This window comes from Embiotoca jacksoni, unplaced genomic scaffold (assembly GCF_022577435.1).
Source record: "Embiotoca jacksoni isolate LCO1_2020_lvr unplaced genomic scaffold, fEmbJac1.0.p SCAF_14, whole genome shotgun sequence".
Classification (NCBI taxonomy): domain Eukaryota; kingdom Metazoa; phylum Chordata; class Actinopteri; family Embiotocidae; genus Embiotoca; species Embiotoca jacksoni.
The window spans coordinates 11,111,037-11,122,395 of record NW_027185274.1 but is presented as its reverse complement, the minus strand read 5'-3'; the positions used below and the strand labels follow the sequence as shown (position 1 = coordinate 11,122,395).

Below are 11,359 nucleotides of genomic sequence, written 5' to 3'. Positions count from 1 at the left end.
TAAAAAATAGGCTTCATTGTTGTTGTTTTTTTTTCAGATGTGGATTTATTTTAATGACAGAACTTTTGCAGATAAATTTGCTGAGGACAAAACGTGCAAACATTTGGTATCTCCAGGCTGCGCACACACACACACACACACACACACACACACACACACTACTTCACTGCAGCATAAGAACTGACAACAAAAAGCTGCGAAAAACATTTTCAAACAAGATTTTAACATTTTAAAGTGCAGGTTGGCCATCCGCCATTAGAAAGAGGACATAAACAAATACAGGAAGATTTACACTCTTAACTACTGTGTGTTATTACTCAGTTTTCAAACGACTAACTGGCACAACATTAGGCCGCCGGTCTACTCGTTTAACGCAAGTACACCTGTTTCCTACATCGCTGAGGATTAAGGTAACTTATTTTAGTGTGCAATTTACATTTCAAAGAAAAGAAAGGAAAAAAAAAAATCACTGCGAGATTATTTTTTTTTTTTTAAAGAACTTTGCTACTTTCAAGCTGGAGTGTGAAATTCCATGCGGAAGCCTCTGTTGTGATTAATAGCCTGGAGAAGCCTGGACCGCATCGTCCTGTCCACGGGGTATCTGCGGTAGATGGGCAGCCACAGCAGACAGTGGCAGGTGAGCGACTCCGGCAAGTGGAGCTCGTTGGAATTGGGCAAGACGGCGACTCTCATCCTGACGGCCTCCATTCCCATGAAGGGGACGCGGTCGCAGCCCGTGAGGAACACTGAGAGCAAAAGGGCGGGGGGGAGGGAGGGGGGGGGAGGGGGGGGGGGAGAAAATTTGTAAGATACAAAAAAGAACAAACTTTTTTTTTTTTTTTTAAATTTTTTTTTTTAGTAAGTCTGGAACTGACGGAGATGCTCTCAATTTACACCGTGAAGCAGAACGCCAGACGAAGCGCGATCGCAAAGTTCCTTTTGTGCGTAAACGTGACCGGTGGGGGGGGGGGGGGGGATGCACGCCGCGGACCCGGCGGGGAGCGATGACCTTTTTGACGGCACCTCGCGTGACAGGGCGCAATCGACGGTAATACTTACAAAGGAATTTTTTCTTTTCCTCTGCCGTCAGTCTCTCAAACACCTCCCAAAAGGTAACGATGTTTGGATGCCCGGCGTGGTAATCTCCTTCGTAAACCGTGTTCTGTTTGGAAGAAAAAAAATCAATTGAAATCGACAGATATAAGCAGAAATCTAAAAAGTTTTCTGGATTCAAGTGTCCCGCTGGTACTTTTATGTATTTTTACCCCAGTGTTTACGAATGATTGACATGCGGTTGTGCGAAGCAACCGAGTGCTTTATTTAAAGTACCGTTTTCATGCGCCACAGCTCGGGGGGGAGGGGGGAGGTATTGTATCACTATATTTATATACTTGTTACTTTTCAAATTCAAATTTTACACAAAAACGGATCAAATAAAACATTTAAAACACTGTTAAAAGGTTGAACTATTAATTGTTCTGTTTATGCCAAATTTGAAGAAATTCCATCACGGCGCTTTTGAGATATCGCATTTACAAGAATAGAGTTAAGTTAAAATGACATTTTGAATACCTTGGGTTTAAAATGAGTGGGAATATAAATCTCAGTTCTGCAGTTCCGACTCCCCTTAAAGATGAAAAACATCAAACACCTCCTGCGGTTTTCAGCGCACCTGCTTAAACACCTCCCAGTTGTAGTTGTCTTGGCCCACCATCACTCCTTGCAGCTCCTCCGGCTGGAAGAACTCCACAATGTCGATGTCGCACACTTTGAAGAACCCTCTTTTGAACTCGCTGAACACCCTCTCCACCGATTTGTTGAAGACGTGGTCGACAAACGCAGCCACGAACTCTTTCCTGTTTAGAAACGAATCATTAGAAAACATGGCCGCGAGCGTTGTGTCCGAGCGAGTCGAGAAGCACGTGGCAGTGAACGCTGCGACGGTGTCGACCGGTTGTCCCGGAGCAGATTCGACCCGCGAACCTTCGGCTCCTCGGGGTGACGACCCCACACACACCGCACCCACAGCGGAGACGCGCAATTTCACAACCATCTCGTGCAGGGGTGTCAAACATACGGCCCGCGGGCCGGATCCGGCCCGCCAGGGGGTCCGGCTCGGCCCGCCGGATGACTTTGCTAAGTGTGAAAATTACAGAAAGACATAAATTGCATTTCTATGAGAATATGGAGGTTTACGAGTACAAACGTTTTGTTATTTTTGTTTTAATCGATCCAGCAATTGCTTCAAAAACAGCGTAAATGCTGATGTCTGAGTTTTTGGTCTTTATGTTTCTAGTTTATTGTAGAAAGACCTTAAAATAGGGTTTATCATCCAAAAAACCTTCACCAATGATTTAAACAAAGAGAAATATTGTCGTTATGTATGCGTTATTATGCTATGATTTTACTGGTCTGGCCCACTTGAGATCAAAGTGGGTGGTATGTGGCCCCTTAACTAAAATGAGTTTGACACCCCTGATCTAGTGGCTTTAACAGATGACGTGTGCAAAAAAAAAAAAAAAAAAAAAAAGGGGTTGTTTGGGGATAAAATTATGAAACAAAATCACATATTCTGTTGATGGTCAGGTGTATTGTCAAATATTTTGGTGAAGTTTAAACAAACGTTTGGGGAAATAGAAACTGTTTTGCATTTGAATAAAGACGCGGAGTTGTAGATGTTCATTGATTTGGCGCGTTTTTGAAAACTGCAGAGTAAATCGGCTTCTGACTTGACCGTACGTTGCGGTAAACCAAAGTTTTGAAAAGTCACACGCCCTTCCGATGGCGTCGGGTAATGCGGTGGCGCAACTGGCGGCGCGGCGGTGCAATGATTAGTTCCGTCAACCTCGGTGCAAGAAGATGCGGGGTTCGATCCGCCCCCCGGGGTCTTTGGTTAGAGCCTAAAGTAAGTCGGACGCCCTTTGATTCTACAGCTGATGAGGTGTGGGTGAAGTTTAGGTAAACTGGAGTAGCTTTCGTTGTCCACGCTTAAGACGCTTCCAAAAAGTCCAAACGTTGTTGATCAAATTTCTGAGAAATTCATTCGGACGACGTCAACGTGTATCGTCGAATATTTTGAGCTTGTGCACACAGTACATATTACAAGATGTTTAATATCGCCGCGTGCTCGCCGTTTGACCAAACGTAACCCCTTTGAAAAACATGCGATACCCAGTATCCAAAGAATGTGTCTTTTTTTTTTTTTTTTAGTATTTGAATGAATATTTGTGGACATATAGACATATATATAGCGATGCCGCTTGGACCTCTAATTATCCAAGTAGTTTCAACTGACATCCCGAAATTGAGCTGCTACAGGTCAGTCATATGAATGTTCCTTCTGTAATTCCAGGAGTAAACACCCTGAATCTGTAATGACAGGAAAGTATGCCGGCAGAGCCACTGTAAAGGGATATTGCGGTTACGCACTTTAAAGTTTCCGACACCAGATGGCAGCAAAAGCACATCATCGACGTGTCCGTTGACAGCGCACACACAAATGACACAAAGTTGGGAGCGATTGTTCCACTTTACTGATCCTGTTTGAACACACCTGTTTGACCCTGTGACGGGTTTTCCGGGTTCGTTGGGATCGAGCTCCACTTCCTCACCTCCCCAGGTCACCTGCAGCGGATCATTAGTGCGTTGAGACCGGAACGTGGCACCAACACGTGAAGGCATTCGAGGCAGAAGAAGAAAACCCAGCAATGGTGCGGACGAGGCTTCGGTAGACTTACGTTGAAAGTGGTCTCCAGTCTTGTGACTTCATCAGGAGCGTAGTCCATCAATATGCACCTCCAAGACCTAAAGACAGTAAACACGGCTTAAGATGAATAAATCACGATCCGCACGTCCCCCTGCGAAGTGTCTCAAATCAAGACTGCGTAACTTTGTTTGCGATACAGAATGTACTGCCATTGACATTATTTTAAGTCTATTAGAGGTTAAACTGCACGGGATATAAACGTAGAGCTAAATAACACCCATCGGTAACGCAAACATTTCCTCCTTTTTTCTTTTGATGAAAACAGAGTTTCTGTTTTTATCGTTTTGTATTTTTAAACATTGTATTTATGCGTAATTAGATGCAGCTTTCCTACTTAATAAAACTGCGTGCAATAGAAAGCAGTTATGCACTTTCAAAATCGGTCTTACTCTGCCATGACGGGTTCAAACTCCATCATGTCGTCCAGCGAGGGTTTGATGCTGAGCAGCTTCTTGAAGAGAGCGCGTGGGAACGGCAGGTAGACAATGTTGTGGTTGTAAAGAGCCAGGCCACACAGAATGCCAAACAGGAAGTAAGTGTTCTCCTGCACTGTGGGCTGTTTGGTTGGTGAATAAAAAAGCAGTTAGAATTCAGTAATAATCAAAAAAACCAAAAAAAATGGCGGTAATATGTGTTGCATATCTTGAAGACAATTTACATCTTCAGCTTGTTTGAGTAAAAGTGCCAAACTTGGGGAATGAAAGCTTCTGACATTTTAGTTGTAAGTTTTCTGAAGCGTATTTACTTTTTTCTTAACATTTAATAGCGGTGTTTAAAAAAAAAAAAAAAAAATCAAGCTCACTTGCTTATTATATTCATAGGGATTTCTTTAGCATTTAAAATACTCACTGTAAGGGCTTTGGTCCAAAAAAAAAAATTAGCATGTGCAAAATCTTAATACACACAATACAACACTTCTCTTTAAGTCACTGGTCTTACCCGAGGAGGGAACCAGACCAGAGTCTTGCTTTCGTTGTCGATGAACATTTCCGATTTGGGATTGATCAGCTCATCAAACATATGGAGGAAAAAGTCCCGTTTGTTGACATCCATCACCTTCCTGTCGTCCACAAACTGCACCTAGGATAGAAGAAATAATACTTTTGAAAATACCGAACAAAAACTAAATTGAACGCGATATTCATTTTGTGCCAGAAACGCGGACTTATTCCGGCAGCAGCTGCTAAAATCAACAGGCCAAATGTTCCAACTTTAGTCAGTAAATTTGACATTTATCTAATTCTCATTAGAGTAACATCGCTGGCATTCGTCTGGGTACTAATGTAATTATATTTAATGTTGACTTCTCTAGTTTTACTCTTTCATTTTTAATGCAATTACATTTTGCTTAAAGCTTCAAACTTTATGGAAGCACAGAGCTATATGTCCAGAGTATCCCTTTAATTACCATGGAGGGAAACACTGAGAAGACAAAAGCTGCAAAAGTTTTTTTTTTTTATTTTTTTTTTTTTACAACAGCTGGCAAAGTTTGAATGTTACTTTTACCAAAAGCTCCCTTTGGAAGGCAGAGTGGTCGGCTGCACTGAGCTGTCTGAAGGCGTCCTTGACCAGGTGAGTTCGTCTCAGAGTCAGCTGGAAGACCGGGGCAGGAGTGGAGTCCGGGGGATCCCCCAAAGACTCTTCAGACCACGCCAAAGACATTTCATGGGCGAATTGGTGCGCTTTCTGGAATCACAAAACTTATGAGGAATCCTCTTACAAGACTAATTACAGATGCTGTTGGATATTTTATTTAAATAAATGCTTGATTTAAGAAACATCTGCAGGTATATTGTGCAGCTTCATCAATACAGTAAAATGTTTATAAAAGATGAAATTCTTAAAAAAAATACTGTACCTTCGTCATCTGGGCAAAGACGTTAAATATTGCCACCTTGCAAACCAGCGTGAAAACGAATGGGTAGCGGCAGAAGATGGCAGGTGTGGCCTCATTATCCTTAAAGAAAATAAGAATTTACCAGGAAACAATTTCAGCAATAAGCCGTTAAACAAATTTAACTCTATTAAGCACCGGTGGACAGGTTGTTTCTTTAATATTGTGGCGACTGTACGGCCTGTTTTTACCTCCAAGTTAGAAAACTCCTTCCAAAGACTGACGTCCATGATTGGTTGCACAGCCCCATTGATTTCCTCTACGTAAAAGGTGCTCAGTGGGACTTTGTAGGACTTTCCAGCTTTGTTTGCCTATAAACAAATACAACATACATTATATTTTAAAAAAAAAATAATAACCGAAAAAGTCGGACACAATATTCAAATTTAGGAATGTCTGCAGAAGTGCAGTCGCCACTTTGCCTTCAGTATATGATGACGGTCAGACACTGCAGTTCCAAGACATGGCTATAAACTCTTTTTACTTGTGATTGGCAATAGTCATAAATAGTCTGATTTTTACAAGTGACTACTTAATTCAGAAAAAAAACCGGATAATAATTAGTCATAATTAGTAATTTGACCCAAAATTCAGACAGGCAGTAAACCCACTGATCATCAAAATAAAACACGCAGCACTGACTTTGTAGAGAAGCTTGAGGGCATCCAGCAAGAACCTGACTCCTGGGTTGTGCGTTGCCAAGAGGCCATTCTTTAGCAAGAAGACCAGGGCCTTCTTGAAGACCATGATGTGCTTCATCAGTAAAGAGGCTGACAGCGAAGACCACCAGCTTCCTGCAGAACAAAAACACTCAAACAATACACTAACACTGCATTGAGCATTTAGTGAGAGAGGATCTCACATTTTTCAAAGTAACTAAAAAGCAGCATCTGTATATTTTTTATAATGAACATATTTGGTTTAAGATTTGTCCATAAATATTACTTGAAAATAAACTTTTAAATAAAGCAAAACATTCAGAAATAATATTATATTGCAAAGCTACGCAGCGAATTAAATCTAAATTTGCAATGCCTGGCTGTACTGACACTAAGCTCCAAGATTACAAGCCTCCACAACGCTGCGACAAAAAGCCTTTGGCCCCCCCAAAAAAAATCAAGTTGTTTACTTAGTGTTGTGAGAGTCTTGTCATTGAGATGCGCTGTAACCATCGCCAGACCCAAAACTCCGTGCATGACGCTAGAGTCCTCTTGCAGAATCGGGCACGTCAGCAGAATCAGGAGGATCTCCGGAGATTTTAAGACAGTTTTTGAAGCGAAGAGCAACTCAATCATGCAATCCAGGTTTACCTGCATGAGGAGAGGAGATCTGTGAGACCACATGGGAATGTTTGCACATGCGGCTGAAATGTTAGTGAGTGGTTACTGCACCAAATGTAAGCAGTCAATTTAGGTCTCACTTATAACGTGCATAATGAATGCATTTAAAGGATGTTCTTAACTGATTGTTTGATCCATGGTATTGCCAACAGCTGGTCAAAAACTCGGCTGGAAGCCTCGAGGTCCACAGTTAAGGCACCCGCTTCCAGTGGAGGCCCTCTGATATCAAAGGCAGAGTGTTGCAACAAAGAAGTGAGCAGCAGTGTCCACCTTTTAATTCTTAAGCTTTGTTTCCGATACTGTAAAAAGCCGACGGAAGAAAAGGACTTACGTGGGTTTTGTGAAACTTGCAACAAGACTTGAACTGGTCATGAACATTGATCTGATTTCCCTGTTGCACAAAGGGAGAAGAATATGGAAAGAAATATGTCAATAGAAACATTTAAAACATTTAAAGTACATAAATATTAATAATTGTGCCCCGGAAGTGCGCAAAAGCTTCGTGTCGCACTAAGTTATGCAGTTGTATGATTAAGCAACAGACGATACCAATATGATCAATATGATCTTATATGAAGGGCCATACTGTCTGTATGTATGTGTGTGTGTGTGTGTATATATCTGAATGAAAATAATATAAATGTATATACAATTATAATAATAATATATATATATACAATTATATAAATTGAGCCATTCAAATAAAACATGTAAACGTTTGATAAGGAGGAGACCGGTTGCTGGAGATTGGAAAGTTAAAAAAATGAATATGAACACCCGAAACCCCGTTTCTAAAGAAGTTGGGACGCTGTGTTGGGACGGGTTTACAGGATTGTCAAATAATTGCATTCTGTTTTTATTTAATTTTACACAGCATCCCAACTTCTTTGGAAACGGGGTTGTAACTGATTCAAATTCAGTTTTAAGTGTTATATATTTCTGCCATAGAAAGGATTGGGAGTGACTTATAAACAACGCAGTTATAGCGCATGTGTTTAATATGAGTCATATTTAATATGCACAGAAACATAATTACAAAAATTCCAGAGCCATGACAAATTACCTTCTCGCCTCCACGTTACCATGTGTCAATGTCAGCCATTTTTGTATTTTTGTGTCATCAAGGCGCCCAGTTATCTGTCTGTGATCCTGGTTTTTAAAAGAAAGGACTTAGAAGTTAAAAGGCAGCCATAGAAGCTTCTTTTTTGTATTTCTTTTTCTGTGAACATCTGTAAAAAAACTAAGGTTTTAATTAGTTATATATTACCTGTGCAGGTGAAGAGTACATGAAGTTTGTATTCCATCCAGCTGATATTTTCAAGTCTGCTCAAACAAATAAAAGCTGATTTCACTTCACACCACATGATCTTCTTTTACAAATAAAAATCCTAAAACATTAAGTCAACTGGCAACATTTCAGTTTGACTTGAATCTGAGGAAGTGCCAAAGAATAAGGGCCACGTTTAACTCAAAGTTTCATGTAATGCTCTTTGGCAGCACGTTATTACTGAGGAAAGGCTTCATTATTCATTCACGTATCTCCCGGAATAATTTAGCTTTGGTTTAAGGGGAGAAATGTGAACATGATCACATACGCCTTATTAAAATCTAACAGATCTAACAAATATAACTGCCCAGAGCCGGTGCATACATACCACTGGGTATGGCGGCTAGAGTATCAGCGGTCCATGGAAGCTGAACCAGAACCGGATTCAGACTGTCATCTGACTGTCCAGTTCCAATTTGACCTTTGGCTCCGTTGCCAAAAGCCCACAAGCTGCCAGAGGTGCTCAGAACCAGAGTGTGATGCCTGTGAAACAATAACCAGTTATGGATTTAATAAAAGACTTGATATTTCACAAGTATTTAAATACGTTTTTCTAGTTTGAGCTTTTCCATCCGACTATGAATGTGATCTCAGGACTGTAACGCGCCCAAAATTAAATACATCTTTCTTAAAATAATCCTAGTTATTACCTGCCACATGCAATCTGGGAGGCGGGTCCGTCAAGACCGTCGACCAGTTTGGGCATCACTTCATGAGCGGAGGAGTTGTGACCGAGCTGACCGTGGCTTCCCTCTCCAAAAGTGAAAACTTTACCATCCTGGAAATCCCAAAATTACATGATGACACCTCACACCAATTATCTGCACAGTGTGATAAGTCATCTTTGGGGGGAAGTAAATCAGAGGATTTTGTTACATTCATTCCAACACGGCTGAGAACCAGCGAAGTTTGTACCTTTGTTAACACGGCAGAGTGTGACTCTCCACAGCTGATCAAGGAGACACCCAGAGGCCTGAGGGCAGGCACCACACAGATGTTGAACCTGCCTGTTAAAAGACGACCGGAAATGAAATCATTAAATACAATTTAGTGTAATTCATAATATGGTTTAGTGCGAGGTTAGTGCCTCTCAGTTCTCGCATTTGACCTTACATTACACACAATTCTGAAAAATAAGACAACACCTGCCCCTGTTCTGAAGTCATCTCCAGAATAACTGCCTGTAGTAGTTGGTGATGTCAGGAATATATCATGTGTTTACAGATACTCTGCTTCTCACTAAATATGAACAAACTAGTGCGTGACAGGGTGAGGACAAATTATCGTACCGTTGTTGTCGACCCTGTTGAGCCCCAGCTGGCCCCATTTATTGGCCCCACAGCAGTACACCAGGCCTGAGAGGGTGAGGAACAGAGTGTGGGTCCCGCCGGCGGAAATCCTGGTCACTGCTACGCCGGTCAGAGCGGTCACCAGCACAGGTTTGTACTGCAGTGACACCTCCTTCCCCAGGCCCAGCTGACCGTGACTGTTTAAACCCCACGAGAAGACATCTCCACCTGGAAAACGATAAATAAAGTGAAAAAGTAAAGTAAAATGAATAGCTGACAATAAGAAATGAATTTAGTGATAATTAGCTTATGGTTTTTTTTATTGTTTTTTTATTCAACATAGAATGTTTTATTCAATTTTACAAGCCGTGAAACGGAAGCTGCCTCCGCTCATTATAAACACACCAAGCCGTCATCAGTGTGTTCATGGTCTTACCTTCAGTCAACGCCAGAGAGTGGGAGTTTCCACAAGCAACTTGAACTATTGGTATGGACAGTGGAATCGGCACCCGACTGCATGAGACAAGAGATAATTAAAACGTTAGACATGTAACCACCGTCCACTGACTTCCAGTGAAGTGTCTGACTGAGTGTCTTGCCTTGCTCTCTGACTTCTGGACTGTAGACCCAAGGGATCCCCGAGCTGTCCATCCTCTCCTGCTCCCCAAGAGAACACCTGTCCAGATGCACACAGAGCCAGACAGTGGTCCTGACCGCAAGCCATCGCCACCACATCACCCAGACTCTCCACCCGACCTGACCGAGGATACCAGACAACACGTGTTAAGAGAGTTAACTGGGATGTCAGGTGGAAGATGCATGTCTAAACACTAATAACTTCCAGATGATAAAACCTTTGATGGATGTCAGTCTGACAGACAAACGCAAAAGGAAAACCCGACATATCATAAAAAGCTGTTACCCTAAAAGCAGCACATACCTTCACTTAGTACGCACTCTCTTTACTAACATAATGAATCCGGGACTATTTTACATTGTAAAACGTTATAAACACCTTCTATTGCTGTATTCATCTATTGACTTTTTTTTTTTATTTCGACGTATATTTTGCAGTTCGTCAAAACTATATATCAAAAGTAAGAAACACAATCATATTCCAGACTATGAATGCAACACTACATGCTGAATACACAGCTGTCCCACTTGCACGTGTAACTCCGCGTGAACTATTATGATGGGCGTTGTTTGGAGTTACAGGGGTGAAACGAAACAGAAACCTAACTCTGCCAAAAGCAGCCTGATACGTGTATGAGGGGTGAGTCATTATTTTTTCGATGGCTGCAACTGATTCGTTAGGCTATTAGGCAGAGAAACACACGATCAAGGCAGTCCTTAAAAGTGAGAAAGAAGTAGGAAAACTCAGAAAAGACCAACTTCGTAGGACAATTACACGGTTTCTTATGTATTTCAGTTGTTGCCTACAAATAAATCATCTTCATTACTCACCTGGTGTCCTTCCATTTGTATTTTTCTTTCGTCCGAGTTGTCCCTGTGAATTGTGTCCACATGAAAAAACGGCTCCCTCAGCATTGAGGAATAAAGTGTGCTGGTCCCCGCAGCAGATGTCGGTGATGACCCCGGGGACAGTCCAGGACGCGGGGGTGAGTGCTGCCCGTGGACCGAACTGTCCACTGGAGCTGTCTCCCCAACAGAACAGATGCATGTCTTCACGCAATGTCTCCAAGAACTGAGGAATATGCAGCATCCTCTCTGGAGGCTATT

The 11,359-nt window shown here is 41.8% G+C and overlaps 1 protein-coding gene across 1 annotated transcript; it reads right to left on the bottom strand.

Moving 5' to 3' along the window:
• Positions 1–16: 16 nt before the first annotated feature.
• Positions 17–11,314, bottom strand: LOC138197252 (probable E3 ubiquitin-protein ligase HERC6). The gene is made up of 23 exons (XM_069147943.1): positions 11,084–11,314; positions 10,216–10,372; positions 10,053–10,129; positions 9,617–9,844; positions 9,243–9,334; positions 8,978–9,105; positions 8,656–8,810; positions 8,268–8,323; positions 8,064–8,149; positions 7,332–7,391; positions 7,123–7,219; positions 6,790–6,970; positions 6,303–6,454; positions 5,852–5,971; positions 5,625–5,723; positions 5,273–5,452; positions 4,706–4,846; positions 4,156–4,322; positions 3,738–3,804; positions 3,554–3,624; positions 1,673–1,856; positions 1,060–1,162; positions 17–746 (listed from the first exon to the last, which is right to left on the bottom strand). The coding sequence occupies exons 1-23, from the start codon at positions 11,298–11,300 to the stop codon at positions 511–513; spliced, it is 3,054 nt and encodes a 1,017-aa protein (XP_069004044.1). The 5' UTR covers positions 11,301–11,314; the 3' UTR covers positions 17–510.
• Positions 11,315–11,359: the final 45 nt, after the last annotated feature.

Bases quoted from the DNA above. Each gene is read 5' to 3' on its own strand.
- LOC138197252 (XM_069147943.1), bottom strand. From the start codon at position 11,300: ATGCATCTGTTCTGTTGGGGAGACAGCTCCAGTGGACAGTTCGGTCCA. The intron at 3,625-3,737 runs GTAAGTCTACCG...GATCCGCTGCAG, and splicing joins GACTGGAGACCACTTTCAAC to GTGACCTGGGGAGGTGAGGA. The intron at 747-1,059 runs GTAAGTATTACC...TTTTGCTCTCAG, and splicing joins GGAAAAGAAAAAATTCCTTT to TGTTCCTCACGGGCTGCGAC.